Here is a 22658-nt window from a genome sequence, read left to right on the forward strand (position 1 = left end):
AAGAGGTTTAACAAGCTGTTTTCCCTGCAAAAGCTTCCAGGGCACCCAGGCTATTTGAAATGTGAATCTATTAAGTGTGCTCCTGCATCCCAGAGAAAGCCCTCTGAAGTCACAAGTCAGGTGTATGACATCAGGACTCCAGCAGCAAGCACAGCAGCAGGATCAACACACACATCTCTCACCTCCAGAGCTGCAGGGAACTTTACACACTGGGTATATTCAGCTGTTCAGACAAGGAGACCCCTCACTCAGAAGCAAGACCATCAGCTGCAGACCCCTCTGGGACTCACAACAGATTTGAAATAAGGCAACAAGTTCAGGAAATACTCCCTTTCAAGAGAGAATCCGGGGTAAAACTGACCTTGAGCTACCCTGTGCTCAGTCCTGCCTGCAAAAAAAGAGGAGGGGAAAAACCCAAAACAAAACTGTGCTTCTTAAGTTTAAAGATTTCTAGTTCATCTCCCTCCTTTTTCCACCTCAGACCTCGGGCTGTGTCAGTCTGCTTCTGCTTCTCTCACTGTTCCCCTGGGATTAAGAAAACCTCCTCCTTCAAAGAAGAGTTGTTGTCAACATCAAGAAATGACATTTCTCTCTTCACAGCTATCACTTACCACAGTCTACACCAATTGACTTACCGGAGATGATACAGTAACAACAGAAGATAAAGCACATCCAAATACTGAGTTACTCCACTAGACAAGCTGCAGCCCACAACAGCTAACTCAGGTGCCTAGAGGAGGGATAGAAGTGAGGGAAGGGAAAGAATCCTTTCTACAAGCTTTCAGAAACTGGCTTTGGAGGCTTAACATCCTTGTTCTCACTCACAGCCTGTATTCACAGGGGCATAAAAAGACCACTGGGATTTTCACTATTCAGAAAGACCTACACCATTAATTTCTATAGACATTAATGTCTCCTTTAATAAACAAATGTTTTAAGTTGAAGAAGCCCTTCTAGAAAGAAACTATATATAATTCTGCAATTCTAAAACATTTAACACTAGTCTGTGTATTGCTGCTCAGGGGTTTGCCACGCATGACCAGAGAAGTCTCTCCGAAGCAGCCTGCAAAAAGGCACTGTATAACTCATAGTTCTGCGAACAAACAAGTGGTACCACCTGTTGAGCTACGGGGCACTGAAGCCAGAGACTCCTCCACAAGCTCCTCGCTCCCCAGCCAACTGCACATCACTAATTCTTCTAGGACCAGTACTTATAACGGTCAACCTCCACAAAGGAGGTTGCAGCACAGGGTAGTGATAGGACTTCCCTCAAACTCCAGTGCAGGGAAAACTGCCCAAGCCCAGCCTCCATCACACACTACCTGCCCACCACCCAGGCCCTCCCCACAACGCGATCAGCTCTGATACGCAGTGACACCACTCCAGCTCTGGGCAGGGAAACAGCAGGGACAAAAGCAGTACACAGGGTCATGACCAATACTAGCCCTAATAGTGCTGATATGATTTTAAATCAGACATTTTCAAGGACAACAGCCTCGTGTTATCGGTAACATTAGTGCAGACTGGTTAACTTCGAGTCTGGAGGTTTCAGAATATCAAACTACACTGAAAATGGATTATTTGTACCAACTCTGATGCGGAAAAGCTCTTAGCACAAGGTAGAGAACTAGTTACCTGTGTGTATATGGAATAGAAAAAAAAGGCCAGAAAAAGAGAGACACACCAACTTTTCCCACTTTTTCCATTTCACCTGCCAAAACAACGCAAATCCTGGCAATTTACCTAGTGAAAGCGGGGTGCATCTATCCCTCTTCAAAGAGGGAATCTGTCAGAGCAATGTTGCACAGAATTTAGACTGAAGGAAGAATGCCAGTGCACATTCCCACCCGCCATCCCAGTGGTTATAGGAAAGCGGGCCTGGTACTTTTCACTAGGATGCTGTTCTTCGTTAATACATCATTACCCACCCTTCTCCTCCTTCTCCCCTCCTGTCCCTCCTATGAGAAAGTTTAAACCTTTGGCTCACACGCATCTGGTAGATTTTTCAGTCCCTGTTTGACACTGTGATCATGGCAACAGCCCCCAGAGATAACCCAGCAGCTCTGCCACAGCAGGCAGGCTGCCGTTCCCTGCCTTCTCTGCCATTGAGCCTTCTGCTCCTTAGGCCTACGAAGGGCACCTTCCTTCCTTTAAGGTATGTTTGCATGGGTCTTGTTTCTCCTTTAAATTAACTTTGCCTTCATTCCCACAATGCCTACTCTTTCCTCCAAGACATCTCTCAGCCCAATTTTTGGTACGCTGACAGAATCACACTAATGACAGCACTGCAAAGAGAGATGCTGCCTTTGCTGCCCTGGAGAAAAAGGGTCTTGTGTTTAAAAGCCAAATCACCTGTGCCTTCTGGCAGAGAGAAAAGATGAGCTAGTACCCTTCTCAGAAGCAGGATGCTAATCTGGACTCATCCCAGTGTCACTACTGAGCAGACCCCAGCCACAGGAGACAAGGCAGCCTAGGGCTGCAGGTGCTTGGATGACAGCTAACTCAAGATGGGAACTTTGGATGGAAGCAGCAGGACAGCGGGTCACCGATCCAGAGAGGTAGGTAACTCATGCTTTCAGGAACATAATGCCAAAGTGCTGAGAGTACAGTATCACATCTAGACGCACACACACGTTCTCTGAAAGGTCATCACATTTACTCAACTCACATCTCAGAGACGGGGAATTCTCCTTCTGACTCTGCCAGGAGCAGAGTGAGATGGATCCTGACACCATGAGTAAAGCCACAGTTATCTCCTCCTTTCCTGACCCCATCATAAAAAGGCAAGATACAACATTAACTAGCTCTCCTCACATGTCTGAATTATTCTCAGTCAGCAGTAATTAGGTGCTTACACCAACCATCATCCTCCCCAGTCTGCTCATCTAACAGGTGGAAGCAACAGGAATTCTGCAATATTCTCTGGGAGGAGAGTGAAGCAGCATTACTAAAGGGATATTTTCAATCAAAGCATTATAGATGAACACAATTACTGGTTAAAGTAACCAAACCAGGAGAAACAAATGAACATTCAAAAGAAATTAAAACAGGAAGAAAGGGGGCCTGAGAGCAACGGGCAAAAAAAAGCATCAAAATCTAACAACAATAGACTCCGTTTCCCCAGGCAGCTAACCCCATGCCTCACTGGCTTTTGGCTATCCTCAGTGTTCAAAAAACTTGTTTCTAAGGTACTGCCAGCCCATTTCTTCAGAGGTATGCTGCTACTGCTCTCCAAAAGTCATGTAGACAGCCATACCAGAACGCTCAGGGAGCCATAACAGTAGTATATGGTGAAATTTAAATATACAGTGAATTTAAGGAGGCACAAAATGAGGTCAGCCTAACTCATAAGACCCCACATTTGAAGCAGTAAGCTCACTGTCATAAGGGCCAGCAGGAGCTACAGTTGTTTCAATTACAGCTTGACATTTCCTCCATACACTAAAAAGATCTAGTGAGCACCTCAAGGTTTTAAGCACGTATTTGCCCAACAGAAGCCAGTGCACCTCTGCTTTCCCCAGGATGACTGCTCTGAGCACTGACATCACTTCTGTTGCAGGCAAACACACAACGAGGTGAGATACTCTGCATTTCTTTTACAGCATTCAAAGCTTCTTTCCTGAGCTGGCCAACAGCAACAGCTCACTCTATAGTCAAACACTTACAAATTAACATTTTTTGTACAGTCCATTATCTTGGTGAAAATCAGGAAGTTTCAGGAACACAGGAACACAAACATCTGAAACACCAGAACAGGTGATAGGCCAGAATTAATGGAAAGGGGGGTGATGCCTTGCTTGTGAGGGTTATGAGCTCATAGGTGAAGGACTTTTTTTTTTCCTTATTAGCATGGTTCCCTTTAAAAATTGTCTTCACCCAATCTGCAGAGCCAGGAAAAGTAAAACACTTGCAGAGCATGGAACACAACAAGAAGATTGTCATAATCCTCCCCGGAAACAGTGGTGCTAGACCTCTGTTCTGGGGGAGGGAGGGAACACTCTGCAGGGGTTTCTTCATGATGAAGCCTCCTCTGACAATGACGGTTTTGGTACCCTCCAGAGAACAACTAAATTTGGAGGCAATGACATTTCCACACTACACCCCAAAACCACCACCAGCACCACAAACAACAAAAGTAGAAACACACAGCTTTTGTACCGGATCCTGCTCACATGAAATTCAAGGGGGTCTCCCTGTCCCTAACATCTACAGCGCACTCAATGTCCCACTCTTCACTGAAGGGACACCTGGAAATATCTCGGCTGTAGCTCGCTGGTCAAATGAGAGCTGGTAAATGCTCTAGAGCCAAGGGCTTTGGGACACGTGCAGGAGTTAGTCTAATCACATTTCTGCCATACACAAGTCCAGTTTATATTGGGAAAACAAGAAACCCGACTCTCTCGCCAAGCCCCTTTCTCCAACCTCATGCGGAGGCAGTAGGAACTCCTGCCCAATCTGTGTGCCCACTGCCCCCCCTCCTTATTGTTAATGCTGGAAATTCAATACTTAATGTGACCACTGAGAAGACAGACACGAGCTGAAATCCTGTCTGCTGTGTTCCAGCTCCTTTATAAAATATACAGCGTAAACTGAGAGGCAACCTGGGGTAACCCCAGCCATCGCTGTCACCCGCAGCGGGAGGAAGCCAGCTTCTGGCCATAGCGAGCCACAGTAAAGCAAGGTGTCCGGCGCTCGCCGCCCCGCCAATCTCTGCCGGCTCTCACACCAGGGCGCTCTCCTGGCTGTACCGATGCTTTGAGGCAGGCAAAAAGCCAGGCTGATCGACCCTCGGTGGCCACCCAGCAAGCTCCCAGCCGCAGCCTCTCCTCCAAGGTCAGGGTCTCCCCTTTCACACACACCCCTCTTTTCCTCCAAACACCTCTGACGGTGAAATCTCTCCTGGTGACATACACTGCTCGAACCCTTCCTCCCCTGAGCAAGGGCTGCAGACCGAGGGGAGGAGGGGGAGACAGGCTGCCGGTGGGAGGCAGAGGGCTGCAGTTTCTGACATCAGCAGAGCAGCCCCCCCCCCGCCACTCCCCGCCGCACGCATGTGTGCTGCGGTGCAGAGCGCAGAGTTCAGCCACTCGCCATCCACGCACCCGCCCCACCGGCCGATGCTTCCCCTGCAGCCCCCAGCCCCTCACGTTCACCCCACCACACACACTGCTCTGGGGCGTGCAGCACTCCGGCTCTGCTCATTACATCCCTCCGGGTGTGCAAAGACCTCCAAAAAAACCCTCAGCCATCGCTGCAGCTGATCTCCTATATGTGCTCCCTAATCACAGCATCTCTCAGACTGCTTGCTGGCAGCAGAAGGGAGGAGAAGCTGGGGCACAGGGAAGCTTTTCACACTCAGCCTAAGGCCCACCCTGCAGAAAGGGCAATTCCTCTCCCACACGGAATCCAGACTTGATTTGGCTGCTCAGCAACTACAGCTGAGCAGACAGGGTTTGATTTGCTGTCCTCTGCAAGAAAGGACATTTGTCCCCAGCCTACAAACACAGGCACGCACAGAGGACGCCTATTACAGGACACTGCTACACGGGCTGGGATTTGCGCTTCAGCCATCTGTGACCGGTGTGCTGGGCTTCCCTGCTTTCACACAGAGCGGATTTGCCAGGCTGCAGTGCACCACCGCTGCACTCTTCCAATTCGAGCGGCTGTGCTGGAGCCCACAGGGGACTTCAAACCTGGCAACCACAGGAGCAGTCTAAGACAGTCCTAACTCAAACACCGGCTAAGAATGTTTGCAGAGCAGATCAAGATAGATGTTTGGGGCTGATGCTGCTAAACCTCCTCCAAAGCATTGAAGCTCAACTTTTCAGCGTTCAGGGAAAACTACTACTGACACCTCCAACAAAACATACTGTAAAGCTCAAATGAGCAACCACTAGGGAACCGAAAGCCAGGACAAGAGGGGTGTATGAAAAAAAGCTGAGTTGGAAGTGTAAAGAAAGAGGTTTTTTCCTGACAGGGATCAATACACAGAAGTAATTCCCTGCTCCTCCCACAATCCACATAATCTCCTACAGGAGCAACAACAAAGTAACTGGTAGACTGCAAATTTTCATCTGGTTTACAGATTTGGAAAGAAGGGGAGCAGGGTGAGAATCCACCTCTTTATCCCACAGGCAAAAGCATAGCCACGCTAAGGAGAAGCAGCAAAGCAGTCTGATTTTCAAGACAGCTGCTTTTCACTTTGTTCATCAAGAGATGTCACTTGCAAGAGTTGAAAGACACAGGTTTTCGGCAGTAAATGGAATTTAACAACAGATGCAGTGCAGAGAGATTTATCTCCCTGCACCTAAAAAACAAAGGTGGCGTTAAGATCTTACTACATGTGGGGATAGAATCACTACATCCTCTATGCTGTAAACACCCTAAAAATTATCACAGGATAGAACTCTGCCTGCCTCTTTCCAGCGCAGGACTATCTCTTGAAGTATATGCTCGACAGTCACATACTGGGTATTTCCCTACTGCTACTAAAGCTACTGCTTCTCTCCTCATCCTTTTTCTCTGGTAACTGCAAGCACTTTTACTTTATTTGAAGTTCACTGCTGCCTAGGAACTGAAGCACTGCTTGCTATGCGTTTTCATGTTCAAAAAGTATCCTGGTGACACTTGCAGCACAACTTCAAAAAAATTAGTTATTGCTTCCCTCTACCCGTAGCTTTGGTAAAAACCTCTACGTTCAATCCCATAGGAATTTCAGATGACTGAAGCATTGTATTTCCCCCCATGCGTAATAACTACTGCTCTTATATGTCAGTTGAAAGCTCACTAAGGTGAAGTCTGTTTCCCCTCCCTTTCCACAGGCATTTGGCCCCTGTTTAACAAAGTTCTCTGCATACTCTTCACTGGGCAGTCTTAAGCATCACACAATATGAGTAATATGAATAATAACAAATACTTCATTAAAGCTGAAATACGAATTTTACTCCAGACCAGCTCTTATTGACACGATTCATTAAAAAAGAGAGCAAACGGGCACCCAAAATCATAGACAATACAGAAACAGAGACTCTCAACATCTGACTTTGCATTTTACGAAGGGTGAAGCTTAAAAGAGCAAAGTTGTTAGGACTGCCCTTCACAAATACCAGCACCACATTCATCCTCCTTGCTTTGAGAGAGAAGCCCTTTAACAGCACCATGCCTCTTCAGCTCTATATTGCTTTAAGAAAAGAGTTTGATAAATGTGCTAGATAATACAGAACCCTCTGAAAGAAAACAATTCACCCTGAAGTGTTCCTCTTCCTCCTTTTCTGCTACATACAGCAAGCTGTTCAGCACTTCCCAGATGGCTACCTAGTATTTCTTTATCAAGAGTCTTAAAAAATAAAGGTAACAAGAAGTACTGCGGAAGAGAGCAAGGCTTTTCATTACCCCTTCCCTGTAAGTAACCTAGGGAAGCACTACAGCAGGCAAAACTTCTGTGAAGCAGCAATGGGCTGGACATACACACAGCAGCAGCAGCAAGACGCTGGCTCTGGAAGCAGCAGTTACTACATGAGATATCTACGCAGGTTCAAATTCTGCTAGAGAAGGTACAAAATGTTAGCTGTAGCTAAGCTTAAGCTGGAGAGGAGCAGGCTGTCCCCACATGATGAAATATTCTGGCCCTGTGACCAAGCCCAGAATAAAGCCAACAACGCGAGAGGCAGGTCAAGAGGGTGGGTTAACCTGCACTACAGACACGTATGCAGTTGGGCATGCAGGAGAGCCTTGTCTGTCTGTATTGTTGGGCAGAGACGTGACCCCCAGGGGAGAAGTGCCAGCTCAGGGAAAGGAAGCATCAGGCAACATATATCCAGGATACTGCAGAATTAATGCCGTAATTCTCCTCCTGTGGGAGACAGCTTTCTAAAATGCCTTTCCCGGAGACTTTCATTTTCAGGTTGCTGAATCGAATCTCCCTAATCACTGATTTACAGCTGCAGTGTCTAAATAGCAAGCATTTCTCCTTCAGTGCTTTAAAGACCTATTCCAAGGTGAATTCACTAAGTTCCTATCAATATATTCAGTCCCTTTTTGTACTAACCACTTGAGCTATCAGCAAACACAGCTGGAATAACTGAGGAACCTATATATTCAGCTGAAGTCACCATTCACTTTTCACTCTAAATGCACATTCTTCAGCCCTCAGATAAGACTTCAATGAAATCTGATCAGTCCCTTGTTTCAGATATTGTTCTGAACTAGCAGAAACATCCATTTCCTTTCTTGGCTCTCCTCACACTTGCCCTCTACCTAACGAGTACCTTTGTAAGTCATTGCTAGCTGCCTCAAGTTACGTAGCTGAGGACCAGGCTAGTATCCTCAATGTATTTTACTTATAGGAACGTGTGAAATCTAGAAAGTAAATAGAAGATCAAAACATGGCCTGTATTCACCCAAACTTACTCCTTCTACTTGCTGGGTCATAGCAGGGTCATCACCTTAATATGAGAAACAATTAGAATCTATGTATCCCTTCCTCTGTAAATCATAAGGTGCCCAAACACTTAAAAACTGACTCAATCAGTTCTTCTATGACATATTCTGTTAGTATGTTTCTGAATTTTCTTTCAACTGAACTGAATCTGCAGTTTTCCTCATTTTTTTTTTTATCTCTAAAGTTAACTTCAATACCACCTTCTTTGTAGGAAAACGGTTTCTCATTTGCGACCAGTTTATCAAGCTACTGGCGTCTCAGAAGATGGCTCTCCTAAGAGTTACTCCTCGCTACAGGATGGACGGGGAACTCTGCAGAGCAAACATGGCATTAATGGCCGTCAGCAGAGCAAAGCCACCCTTCAAACCCCTCCCATATTAAGTTGAACTAATTTTGAACTCAAGAGATTGGATATCCCACCTACATCAGCAGGCACTGTCACCTGACTATGGAGGAATGCTAATTCTAACAGGATCTGCAGCCACCAACTAAACAATCTAGGGCCCACAGGATGGTCCCCAACATGACCTCACTCAGGAAACAACACGTTATCGGTTACACTTGCTTCCACAAGTCAAAAAAGGAGAAACAAACTAACCTTTACAGCAAGGCACTCTCGATTTCTCACACTTCTTTTCCATGATAACTACACTAAATGGAAATTTTTCACCATTCTTCAAGCCGTCTTCTGCTCTTATCATCACATCTTGCATTCCAGCAAAAAAGTATATTCTATTTTTCTCTTTTATAGGGATTAGACAAAACATTCTTCACTTCTAAGTCATTTATCAAGATCGTTTGCTGCTTCCTCTTGTCTTTCCTTTTATTTCTCAGGCATCCTCCTTACTAAACCATCTATTCAACTAGCAAGACAGTCAAGGGCCTAATACATTAATTTTGACAAATCTGAAAGGTCTCTAAGGACTTTGATCTTGTCTTGCTCACCTCTTCTAGAAAACAGTCACCTCTGGCATCTCAACTTGTTGCACACTGCTTTCAGCATGTACTGCAGTTCAGTTTCTCTCATTCTCTCCCACATGCACTCCACCCTTGAAGCAACTAATCCCTGTAAGAGATTCCCTACACGCTTGCGTACTACAAGCTACACTACCCTTTGTGCATCTCTGGAAAACAGAAGACCAACAGCTCAGGGGAAGAGTTTAGTCTTTTGAAAAGAAAACCAAATCTTCAGTCTGGTTTCAGGCTTTTAAGTCTCCAGGAATAACAAAAGCAACAAATACTTGTTCTGATTAACTGAGAAGTCAAATCTGCAAGATTTCTGCACTCAACCTACTTCTGCCTTTGAAAGCAAGCTTGTTGGTTTCCAAACACACCACATCTGATTACTGTATGAAAGGAGCAAGGCGTATAGCATGTATCCTTAAAAAAGAATAATCACATCTCTTCGGGTAAGACAGATCTCCTAGCCAAAATCCGTCTGCAACGCTTCTCTTTATTATGAGTGATGGGTACACACACCCGTCAATAAATCTCCCATAAACATACCTCTAGCTAGGCTTGCAAGAGAAAGACCTCAAAAGAAAAAAAAGGCAATGCCACAGAGTATCCATTGCCAGATACAGGAATTTTTCTATCATCTTGCAACACCTCCTTGCAACCTGCTCTCTGCCACACAACTCAATTACTTTGTAACGCTGAAATAACGAGGGAGACAAGCAACTGCAGATCCCTTACATTTATCACAGCTTCAACTCCAGCAAAGTATTTTCTGCCTATGGAAGGGAGAAGGGAACATCGAGAGACTAACCTCTGGCTGACAGCTTTTTGGTGTTGATGATTTTTGCAGCATATTCCTGTGATGAACTTTTCTTTACACATCTGCGGACCACAGAGAAGGCTCCCCTGGAAAAAGAAAAATACAGAGGGTAGGAGCTCTGAAACTGAAAATGAGAATACAATTGCAGCAATTTCTAACCCCAGAGCAGACCCGGTTAAGGACAGAAGACATGCAGAGGATGGAAGTGACATATGAGAAACTGAAGAAAAGCACACGCTGTCTGATCAACAAATATAACCTAGTCTATATGGCACTGAAGCCCCCTCCCAGACAGCGCAGTACGAACAGCACACCGCGCAGGGAGAGAGGACTCATCCAGGCACAGAAACGGGATGTGAAGGGATTGATGAACGGGAGACGATGCTGCAAACACTTGCCAGCAAGTCCACCTCCCAAAGACAGTATCCTCAGCAGTTATATCAGACAACCAGGACTCATTTCTCCCATGTTCAAGTGCCAGCTTGGTCACAAAATCACTGCAACACTTTGCAGAAGTAACTAGTTTTCTTACATCTCCCTACCCAGCTACAGAATGGGGATAAGCATGTACCTATTAATGAAGCACGCAGGAAGCTACGAGGCTTCCTACATTTTCTCAAGCTGGAATTATTAATATTATTACAACTATTTGAAAGAGCCACCTGGAGAAAAGGTCTGAGAGAGAGGGAAAAAGGATTTCTGTGAGGAAAAAAAGAGATAGTACAAGACACCAAGGTGAAAAGATAGGGACTCAGAATCTACAGGACTACACAGCTGAGTGTTTAAAAGCAGTTCCTTCTGTTTAAAACCAAATCAAAACCAAACACAAAATCCACAGCAAAGCTGAGTGGGAAAAGAATAACAACTGGCTTTACAGGAAAGATCTGAAAAGGACAAATAAGAGAAAACTGGCAGAAAATTTCAAGTCCTTCAGACCAGGAATGTGAACCTACATCTAAGGACAAATGTACATATTTAAAGTATAAGAAAGAGGAACAGAACCTGCACAAGGACCCCACAAGACAGTCAGCCCTACAGAGAGCCTTAAATAGCTTGAATCCTCACGATACTGCAGAGTCCTGCCTTTTTCTCCCCTTCCTCAACCTCTACATACAAACCAATGAGCAGCAAGGTGAGCACCAGCACCGGGGCCCGAGCTCAGTGACACACAGCTGCAGCAGTGTGGGGAGGGACGGGGACACCGAGCTGGAGGGAAGAGATGCAGCAGAGCCCAGTCGTTGGTGCAGGGAAGGGACGGCGGGAGGGGGAGAGCAGCAGCACCCGAGAAAGCACTGTCCCCACATCCTACCCCGGCCATTGCTACGCCGCTTTCCTGTCCCGCGGGGTGCCCCTGCAAAGCCCCGTCCTAGGGTGCAGCAGCAGGTCTGCCAATGCAGAGACAAGTGCGGAGAGAGGGAGGGAAGGCGAGAGAGGGAGAAGAGCGGTGCAGCAGCACCTGGTCCTTTCACAGGGACAAGGAAGTAGGGACTGAAGCATCGCAGAGTGGCGGCAAGAGTGTTGTGTCCCAGCACAGAAACAGTTGAAGGGAACTGCAGTGTGCAGCAAGGAGACGGTGTGGGGAAGAGAACGCGGCAGCCTGGTCCTGAGGAGGGCAAGGGGGAAAGAGGGAAAGTCCCGGGGTGCAACAGGAGCGCGCAGCCCGAGGCCGGCTGCGGGGACAACCTATGCCGCGGCGGGGACGACCCCGGAGCGCAGAAACACCTTTCCTTCCAGCGGCGGTGCCGCGGGGCTGGAGAGCGGGATTACAAAGCTACAGCTAATCCTCCTCCGGCTCCCGGCAGAGCCGGGTGGCCGGCACAGGGCTCCCCGGCAGCGCCGGCGGGTCCCGGGGCCGGGGCGAGCGGCGGGGCGCGGCGCGGGGCGCGCAGAGGGCTCCGTACTTGCCAAGCTCCTCGTAGAGCTGGTACTCGTCGGTGAAGCGGGTGCACGTTGCCGTGGTGGCCATGTTCGGGCTGCGGGAGGCTCAGCGCCGCTGGGGCATGGGGCAGGGCGGCCGGGACGGGCCGGGCGGGCGCGCTGCTCGGCGGCCTCCCTCCTGACTCGCTGGGGCGGCGCGGGCTCCCCCCGCGCCCGGTTCGGCGCTCCCTACTCCGCCGTGCACAGTCACCGCTCGCCGGGGAGGGGAAGGAGGCTGAGCCTGGCTAGCACCGCGAGAACTGGCTCGGAGACACCCCGCGCCGGCCCCCCTCCCTCCGCCGGCCCCGGCCCGCCGCGGGGTGTGACCGCCGGGGGCGCTCCCGGGGCTCCCGCAGCGCCGCCGCTAACGCCGCCGCCAGCGCGGGGGGCTGCAGCCGGGGCGCGGCCGCCTCCCCCCGCTTGCCGGAGCGGGCACTGCAGTCAGCGGCCCCGCGCACGGGGGGAGGGAAGGGGCAGACTGCGGCGGGCTCGGCCCCGTTCCCGCTCGCTGCGCTCCGGCTGGCAGCCTGCAGAGCCGGGAGGGGAGCCCCGGCCGCGCGCACCCGCGGGTGGTTCTTTTGGCTCTCCCCGCGGGGGGCGCCGGGCCGAGGCCGCAGCGCCGGGGGCCGAGACAGCCGCGGCCGGATAAACTTCGTGCGTGCAGCGGGGGGGCCGCCGCCCTCGGCCGGGCGCACGTCAGCCGGGCTGATGCCGGGCGACCCGTTCCCTGCCTGCCGCGGCCCTGCGGGCACTGACTGCCCGGTGTCGTGCTGCGGCCGGCGGAGCAGCCGGTGGCGCGGGGAGGAAGGGGCAGCCAGAAGCCACCGCCCGCGCAGGGACCCGTCGCTCGGCGTTCACCCCCGCGGGAGAGGGGAGCAGAGCCCCGCGTCCTCCTCCCCATGATCCGCCTCGGGTCGCGCCAGGCGCGCTCCCAGGCCACCCGAGCCTGGGGGTGCATGTGGGAGTCCCCGGGGAAATGAACCATCTGGTGCAGAGGTAGAGCCGAAACACGCCGAGTGCCTTGAAACTACTAACGAACGAGAGCCGGCATTCGCACACACGTATGGTTTATGGTGATGGGACTTGGACGCAGCAGGCAAACAAATCATCGGTCTCCAGCTGCAAAAGAAAACAAACCAGCCTCTGTTCTGCCTCTAATAGCATACCATCTGAGAGCACTGTCTGCAGGGCCTTTATAAACAAGTTTATTTTCACCTTTTACTTTAGTGAGTCTGTCTCTGTCTGAACAATTGCCAAATCTGCTTAATATGCAGATTTATATAGGGCAGCCACGGATCCAGCCAGGGAGGGAAGGCCTGCTCTGGCCTCTCCTGCACTACTGGGAGCACAAGCTGTGCTAAGAACATACAGAGAGACAGACAAGTGTACCATAAGCCAGGAACAGTATCAAACTGATCCGAAAATGAGAAGTGCTGTACCATGTATTCCTGCTTTATGACTAGCGTACAAAAGTGTCGCGTTATTCAATCACATAAAAAGCAGTGACAGCAGCCACCAACATATTCCAACCCCCAGCCCCTCCTGCTCCCTATCCCCAGGTTAAATACAGCCAAACCAGTGCTGCAAAGTCTACACCTCAGTGATGCAGTAGGCAAAAATTCACCCAGCCTCTGCTGAAAGTAGATACCAAAAGTAGGGCAACATAACAGTAGCATTACAACAAAGCAATACTTCTAGAAGGTGATTATGAAACAACAGCATTCTGCGTCTTATACTGTGCCAGCATTTAAACCTGGAAATCTGCTGACCCAGCAGAAGAATCCAGAGAACCAACAAATGATCTATCCAACAGGTGCTGATGAGTGAACCTGCCTCCTGCGTAGCTAAAACTGCTCCAACAGCCTCAATCAGCAGTCCACTAGTTTCTCTAACAACTAGAAGAGCTGCAGCTGAGGAGGAAAGCAATCCTCACCCCACGGTCCTTACTAGAGGCACTGTTTAGTAACAGACTCCTGTGGGAGATGTGGTGGTGGCCAATATTGCTGATAAGCAACCTTCAGTGCATTTCTACTGTCCAAAATTACATTGGATGTTCTTCACGCAGGAAAAGTGAGGTGCTGAGTTTCTGTTGTGGTTACACTAGGTGATGTGGTCAAGATACATGCAACCCAGGCCCCTGTGGTAGAACGTACGGAGCAACTGCAACAGGATTCTGCTCCACTCTTTGTTCCTCAACACAAAAACTGAGGATGGATGTGCAAGACCAGATTTTAGCACACTGTGCTGAATGAGCAGCCAGAGGGAAAGAATCTAACTTTTACGCATTCATCCCGTGTCACTACAAACCAAGCAAAGATGATGAAGATGGTAAGGGGTATAAGCTACAACAAAGAAATACAGCAACAGGAGAGGTTTACCTAAAGCTACATATTAAACTGAGAATCTGCAGTTGAAAATCATTTTAACTGGATCTGAGGACTGTTTAGTGCCCTATGCAAAGCACCCCATGATATTTAAGTAGCCCTGATTGTAATGAACTCATAAAATACATAAGAAACATAAAAAAAAAGGGGAGACAGAAGAGGAAGTCTCTCATCTTCACGTGTTACAAGGAAAAGTGAAGTCTGGAAATCAGAAGGGAAACAGAGAAGCAAGCGTAGAAAGAAAAACTAACCATGTGTTATGCATAGCAAGTGCTACAGAAACAGATTGCTAACCGAGAAACTTGTGTTAAGCAAGAAGTGAGATATAAATTGAGTGACAGACTTGATTAAACCAAGTATTGAGTGGGAGACTAAATTATGGGAGTAGAGTTTTCAACAGGAATGTAGACAAAATGAGGCAGGAGGAGGGGTGGCAATATGGGTAAGAGAGTATTGTGTCAACAGAAAGAAGTATTGATGTTCTGGCTGACATAGCAGTCTACTTGTACTGAGGGTAAAGCTGCAAACAGAGTGAATCTTGAATGGTGCCTGGTCAGAATAATATTGTAGGGACCAGAAAATATCTGAAGAGTAAGAAATGGTTTTGAGAGAGCCTGTGCACTAGTAATGGAAGATTCAGCTAATGATCAGTGAGTGAAATTCTGACCTCAGTTATGCAGGATGGGCATCAGGAAGTAACACCTTCCTTTTAGTATTAGCCAGCTGCAGATTTCATGTTAGCAGAGTAGCAGTTGTGGTCTCCATCTTTTGAAGTAGCACAGGCTGGCTTATACAGTACATGGAACTGTCAGGGATCTGCGAGGGATTAATCTGATTTTAATAACTGAATCTGAGTAAGAGGCACTAAATAAAGAAAGTAAAATGCAACGCATTTAATGCAAAGCCCATGGGTGTAAATGGACATTTCCTCTGATATGAATGGACTTTGGATCAGGCCCCATCTGTCCATGGAGCCTATAAGGTCAGCTTTGGCATGTTGAAGAATGTCTGTGGGAAGACAATAACACAAAGCTTTGGTCTTTAGGGAATCTGAGTAAAGGATTAGAAAATGAATTCACAGAAACTACCTGGAGCTCAACCCACTGTGGAAAATGGGAAGGATGCTGGAGAGCCTGCACCACAGGGTCTTTCCAGCAAGGCTGAGCAAACAAAAGGGCAGTATGTATCACTGAGCTCAGTGGAGCAGCTCTGGCTGGCGCCAGGTATGAAGAGAAGATGTCAGCAAAAATAAAGGACCCAAGAAGGGCAAGGATGGGTGGAGTTAGAAATCAGCCTGGAAGAGTGAAGGCAAGAAGCAAAGAAGAAATAAGCAACAAATGAAATGAATAGGCATATTTTTTAAATAGACATTCTCTGGTTTTCTGCTATTACCTTGAGGTCCCACAAAGAAGCAAGTAATTTTCTTCTCTATGCCTCTGCTGTCCATTCTGTTTATAAATCAGATAAATCAGGTTCCTTTAATGTGCCTGGTTGTTCTCGTCCTTTTCCCAAACTGAGGTTCACTGGTTACCTCTGAAAAATCACGACTCAAATGAGCCTAAGTGGATTTGTAGGTGTAGCTGGTAAAAACAAAAAGTAGCATGCATAGAAGGAAGGTTGGAAGGACAGGAGCTGTTTAGTAGGTGAATATAAAATTTACATTTGAAATAAACGTTAAGGGTTCTGGAGAGGAGCAAACATTAAATTACCCTATTAGTACAGACTATTCAGCCATCCATCTAATTTAGTGTCTTGTCTTCAGCAGTGACCTATTCCAGACGACAAATGTGAGGGAGGGGAAACAGGAGGGGATGAAAGAAAGACAGAGAAGGAGAAGGGAAAGGAATCGAAAAGGCCCATAGAGATACGTATAACTGTAACCCACATGCATCCTGTGTACGGCTCGATTAGAGAGTAGCTTTCCTTCTGGCCCCAAGCCGATGATCAAAATATGCCCTGAAGCACAAGGGTTGGTAGCCCTTGTAATTTTGATCCTAGCTTGTGTCAGTGCACATGCTATTCTGCTTCATGTCAATGCTTAATCCTTTTTGATACTTACTAAGCTACTAAGTCAATAATATCCCATGGCACTGAGTGTCGCATGTTAATTATATGGCTCATAAAACATATAACCTGATATCATTGCAAATTTGTTCTATTTTAGTAGCACTGAGCGCTCTCTCCTGTTAAGAGACAGGGCCAGTAGATACGTCCAAATGGCCAGCCCTGTTCTATACATCTCCACTCTCCAGAGCTGTGGGTCGGTGCCTCCAGGGCAGTTCAAACACAGGAAGGGGTAGCTGTGGTCTGGTAGGGTCTTGGTGCCTGGGTGCCCTGGGCAGGCCCTAGGTGCCCAGCTGGTGGCTTGCCCGGTTCCCCAGCTCCCACGGTGACTCATGGGGACACACACCATTCACTGGGATCTTTGTGAGCCACTCAGGCAGGAGGCATTTTCCTCTCAGCTTGAAGTACTTGTGATGTTGGGTGTCAGAAGTGCAGGTTAGGTTCCCAACTAGGAAAGGGAAGCATTCAGTGCATTTAGCTGCCATAAGCTCCCTCCACAGAGTCTTTTCTCTGGAGCCTTAACCTACCTTTACTGAGGGATCAATACCAGGTTTATTGACCGATTTCACAGCCTGTTCTGGATTTCTGCACAAATACACATGATACAGATAAAGCCTCGTGGAAGATAAAACATGGACGGTCTCGAAGAGCTGAGTACTTCACCTGCAGACCCTGAATTTACATTTCTTATCTCATGAAAATCCAAGTCCCTCCAATATTAGCCCAAGCTCTAGGTTACAAACCGAGAGAGCTCCAGAAAAGTAGCTTTTCCAGCCTCTTCTTTGAAGCTTTCTTTGCTAGAGGGACACCACCAAACAATTTCTGAATGCTGAGCTGCAATGTCTACTGACTGCTGGCATAACTGAGCAGTTCCAGAAAATATTTATGCTTTTATCATATCTCAACTATCCTTTGAAATGTATCAGTAAGGTCCTATGGAAAACACCAGCAGGGAACCTATAGCAATATTAATAGTACTGCTTTTAAAGAATTTAAAGTTTTCACTCCTATCTTCTTAAAAGTGGCTGATGTCAATGTTTATCAGGTGGAGAGCAGAGTTTCCCACCGTTAATATGGCAACAATGTCAGGTTCCATGAATTCCCCTAATAATTAGCTATTAACAATAACTAGTATGTTGAAATCGCCCTCAGATGAGCTTAGCCTCACAAGGTTTCATGTTTATTGCCTCCCTTGGTGGATGTATGACAGAGAAGCAGATTTTTTTGCTTCACCAGACCAAGTGAACAGCTTTGTGTGTCCAGTGCCAAGTGTAGCTTAATATTGTCTTCAGGTGGCTCCACTGTCACCAAAGAGTTACCATGTGGCTATGTGATAGAGGGCACACCTTGAACATTCATTTGAATATGGCCATTGTGGTGGAATGTCCAGGGGCTATTTTAAGATTCACACTGTTTGTTTAAACGAGATGGCATGACTCAATGACTGTTATGTAAAGGGTGAACACAGATTTCTTCCTATATCCCACATATCTCCATCAACTTAAAATATTGTGTGGCATTATACATACACTGTACTGAATGGTATTGATTACTGAATGAAGATTGAAAACTAATACCACATCCTGGGGTGAAAGTCTCCCTTGTTTTTGAAATCAGATCTCTGTCAGGGGAAGGCTTGTATTACAAAAAAAGATGGCAAATGGAGAGTCCTCATGAGCTGAATGCTGTCTTTCACAGTGTTAAGAAGAATATGAACAAGCAACTCCCTCATTGCTGTGGGCCACCCATAACCAAAAGGAATGAGAAATGAGCAGTTTGGTTGCTGTGGATCAGTCATTGCCATCTATTGCTACTGCTAAAATAAAAAAAGATTTGCATTTCATGCCAGCTACAACTAATTATTATTTTTTTTTTTGCTTTTTAAAATGGAGCACAGATCACTGGGAAAACCTCCAATTTAACTCTCACCACCAAAGTCATCACAACATTTCACCATTACTAGCTCTGTTTGAATTCAAGACAAATGAAAGATAAACTTCATCTATTCTCACACTATCCATCTTCCAATTCCTTCCTCTTGTCATCTCAGTTGAATTTATGGCACAGTCCTTGGGGAGATACTAAACTTTTTCAATTAGGCTCTCAGTTAGGTCTTCTTGTAAAAGCCTGGATTGTTGTCCTAGTATAAGAGTGCTAGACACCAAACTGACATTAAAATGTATGCAGACACTTGAGATTACAAAAAGACCAAACCATTCCCTTGGAGCATCTGGCATCATACAGAATCTTGAAAGATCAGTCTCAAACTGCAGGCTCTTCAGAACAAGACATCTGTCTGGTCTTGTTTGGTAAAACACTGTGCATGTCTAGTAGCAAGTGATGGACTGACCGGTTTGAACTGCATCAGCTCGCAAATCATAACACCCTACCAATTAAACATCAAACCAAGACCAGGGTTACTTAATGCTGTCACAAAAAGAGAAAGTTATTTAAAATATATAGGCCTTTGCTTTTTTCTAACTTAAATGTAACTTAAGAGCATTCCATAAGGCTTGACTATTTTCGTCAAACTTGCAGTTCTGGATTTTGAAAAGAAGCGCCCTGTGCTCCTTGCCCAGGTGGGAGTGCAGCATAATGATAGGCAGAGTCATCCAGCACTGGGATTCTCAATCGTTTTTCTCCTGAGAGATTATGCTGAATGTGGGAGACTTCACAAGCAACATTTAATCATCACAGCCTCCTGGACCACTGTAAACCAGGAAGTAGTATACTTCATCATCACAAACATCACTGGGGTAATTGGCATGAACTGGCCCCCCGGCAGTCTCAGGAAGTCAGCATTTAGAGAGCCTGTGCTTTCCTGTCATCAGCAGAAGTCCTTTCAATTTAGGACTAAGGCAGGAAGGGTATATTTTCACTAACAATGTCCATGGTACAAGTACAAAGTAGTAGATGCAGAAGCAATCGGTCTCTGAAGTACTTCACCATCACTTTCACCAGCGCTAAACTCTCAAATACCACCTGTTAGCAGAAAACACTGGTTTTCATTTTTTTCATCTCCGAATCCTCTCGGTCCAGTGCCTCATCTCCTCAGTTTGAAGAGTAACTCTTTAAACATGACCTTGACATTTTTAAAGGAGCCTGTAAAACCTCTCTGCTGTAAGCCAGCCAGATTAACATTTATGCATAGTTAAAAGAAATAAGCACTTTAACCAAAATTGCCTGAATGTTTATGTGAGATGAGAGATGGCTCACAGGACTCTTCAAAGAACATTGGCAGCAATTTCCTACCCTGAGTAAAATAAATTAACACACACATCCTGTTTAACATCAAAAGAAAATCTGGCTCCAAGGAACAATCCAAAGGAGAGGGCCTGTGAGTGTTTACAAACACAGCCTGAGCCAGCAAGCACAGCAAGTGGGTATTTGGGAACCACAGTCAAGCCTCCACCCAGTAGCTGGACTCTTCAGTTTCTCCAGGGCTGTGTTGCCTGCATGTGACAAAGAGAGAACACACAGTGAGAAAGACTGGCCCGATTTCTCAGCCAGAGCACTAGTAAAACAGCAATTTACACTCCCCATTAACAACCACAAAACCTGTGGGAATAAGTGAAGTAAATCGTGTTTTACAATGAGAGAAATGAGGCAGAGAGCAGGATGGTGACTCTGTCATGACCTCATGGGAGTGCAGCCACCACGGAAAGGCAGATTTCAGGTTGCTCCCCCAACATGAACAGTTACAGACGCTTTCCTATTGACCTTGATTTTGGGTGACGGCAATGCAGTGGTGCCACTCTCATTAAATGTACAGCTCTCACTAGATTTCTCCCCAAAACTGTGCCTTCAGCATGGAGTGCCATTCACAATCAAAAACTCACTAAACCTTTATTAGGCTCCTGCGACCCTTTTCTGTGGAGTGGCTGTGAATGTTACTGCTCTAGAAAGTTGCCCTCTTCTGAGGGTACTTTGTTCCTTGTATCTTGTTAATAAAAATAAAACACAAAAGAAAAAATGATCGTTCTTGACAGGTTAAAAAAATTACACCCAAGATCTGTCAGTTTGGGTTGGGATCCCCATTAAGAATCTACCACTGTGAGTCTGCAGTGACACAGACTTCCTGCCTTTGAAGGGCAGGAGGCAAATACACCTGATTGTGTGGAAACACAAATATTTGCACATTCAGAAGCCCTCAAAGTTTCTACAGGGATTTCTGTACTGCAGAGGAAGGTATTACTTCTGTTTTTAATGACCTTCTGTTACGTTCAAAAAGAACCAGAGAAAAATACATCACAGCAGCAGAGTAAGATGCTAGCTTGCGGCTGTTTGTTTTCTGGATATCTGCAAATCACAGAAGTGCTTGCTAATGCACAAAGCAGAATTGTATTTCTGGTCACACAGATGTGGATAAGGTGAGTCATGCTGAGGTGTGCATGTGTACATGCAACTGGATGGTGCATAGGTATTACAGTCCCTTAAATGGGAACAAAAGCAGAGAGATGCCATAAACTGTTAAAGGAAAGTTGAAAGATGTTTTTACATATATATTCCAAGACCAAAAAAAAAAGGTCAGAATGTGTAAAGGCCAAGGATCCAGAGACAATGGCGAGGAACTGAGTTAAAGTGAGCTCCCTACAAGCACAGAAGGATAGGCTAGTGGGTGCGTAAGAGAAAGAGCAACAAAGCATTTTATGTTTACATGAGAAAATAAATGCTGTCGAGACAATTATGGGCCAAACTTCATTTAGCTTCTGGCTCTGAGTGAGTTTGGAAGTTTGCACTTTGTGATCCCACACAGCTGTAGCACTGGGCTGTCATTCTCAAAGGAAGAGTGAGCTTCCCTTAGGAATCGCACCTGCTGGCTGTAAATAAAATCCACAGAACTAACATCTGTCTCAGCTTTGGCATCTGTCTCTGCTCCTAGGCAGGCACGGTGGTCGGTGAAAGCACAGTCTGGACTGTCCCTGACTCCACTGGGTGGCCCCCAAGTCCAGTGCTCGGAGGGTGTCAGCTCAGGAGGAGGGGTAATTCCTGTGACAAATGAATGATGCCAGCTGAGGACTTGAAAATCCTATTCCTAGCTCACAATTCCCATTGGCAAGGGAGAGCAGAGGAGTTAAAAACTTACCTGTATTGCATGTAGTGAACAAGAAATACAATTACAGACTGAAATCAGATTTACAGACATACACAAAACATTTGGAGCTCCTGTGCGATTAAATTTCTCTTGCTTTGAGAATATGGCATGGCAGCATTTTTTTTTTGTCAACAACTTAGACATTCTCTAAACCTAAATATTGCCTACTTATTTCAATCTGTATCTTCATCCTTTTGTCTAGAAGGTACAATCCTCTTGTTCCCTTGGAATTGTATGCACTTCTTGGTAACAGAGTTTCTTTAGCATTTTATAAAGCATATTTACCAAGACTAATATCACAAATGTGGCTGACTAGATCATCAGGTTTTGGGGCACATACGACCTTTGCGAATGATGCTTGTAGGGACCCATCCCCCTGTGAGTCCATCCATCACAACTGAGATGGAAGAGGAGCACTCCCGAGTTCTTGATCTGTAAAGGTGGTCCTGTAATGTATATAGGAAGCTTTGTAATAGGAGAGATTTAAGAAGCAGCAGGGAAAAATACACAAGCTACGTACAGTGGGAACAGATGTGGGACATCTGAGTGGAATGTGAGAAAGAGGAAAAGTTTCAGTGACTACAGGAACAGTGCTGCTACTACTGACTCAAAAGGAAAAAAAAGAGGTGTCCATTACGGGAGAAATAGCAATCCATTTCTATTTTATCTATGCTATCCATTTAGCATTTATAAAACAAGTTATCAGTATGGCAAGATCTCAAGTCCTATGACAGCAGTGAAAAGGGAACGTCATCAGGAGACCACAAAACCATGAAAGACGATCCAAACCAAATGGCTTCAGGTTTCTTCATTAACAGTCAAAAGATGTTAGTAGAGAGGTGCGCCTCAGCTGAGCTGCCTGCTGCACTGGGTGAGTTCTGGTCATCCGGCAGGTGTTTGCGATGCTGACATCCTCAAGAAAGCATCGCTGAGAGACACCTTGCGGCAGCAGCTGCCCTCGCCCTGCAGAGCCGCTGCCAA

General features: G+C 46.5%; 1 protein-coding gene across 14 annotated transcripts in view; it reads right to left on the minus strand.

The window, feature by feature from the left end:
* CAMK2G (calcium/calmodulin dependent protein kinase II gamma) overlaps positions 1-12436 on the minus strand; it is a 121537-nt gene extending 109101 nt beyond the window's left edge. For 2 of the 14 annotated variants that reach the window (XM_061344208.1, XM_061344206.1), the window contains exons 1-2: positions 12119-12435; positions 10209-10303 (exon numbers count right to left, since the gene is read on the minus strand). In XM_061344208.1, coding sequence (XP_061200192.1) covers positions 10209-10303; positions 12119-12183 — 160 coding nt within the window. In that variant the 5' untranslated portion in view covers positions 12184-12435. Of the gene's footprint in view, positions 1-10208; positions 10304-12118 lie in introns of all 14 variants that reach the window. The other 12 variants (XM_061344210.1, XM_061344212.1, XM_061344213.1 and 9 more) reach the window with 9 other exon arrangements.
* Positions 12437-22658: the final 10222 nt, after the last annotated feature.

Source organism: Neopsephotus bourkii, unplaced genomic scaffold (genome assembly GCF_033783945.1).
Source record: "Neopsephotus bourkii isolate Nb327-2 ecotype Australia unplaced genomic scaffold, CSIRO-AGI_Nbou_v1 NB_196, whole genome shotgun sequence".
Taxonomy (NCBI): Eukaryota; Metazoa; Chordata; class Aves; order Psittaciformes; family Psittacidae; genus Neopsephotus; species Neopsephotus bourkii.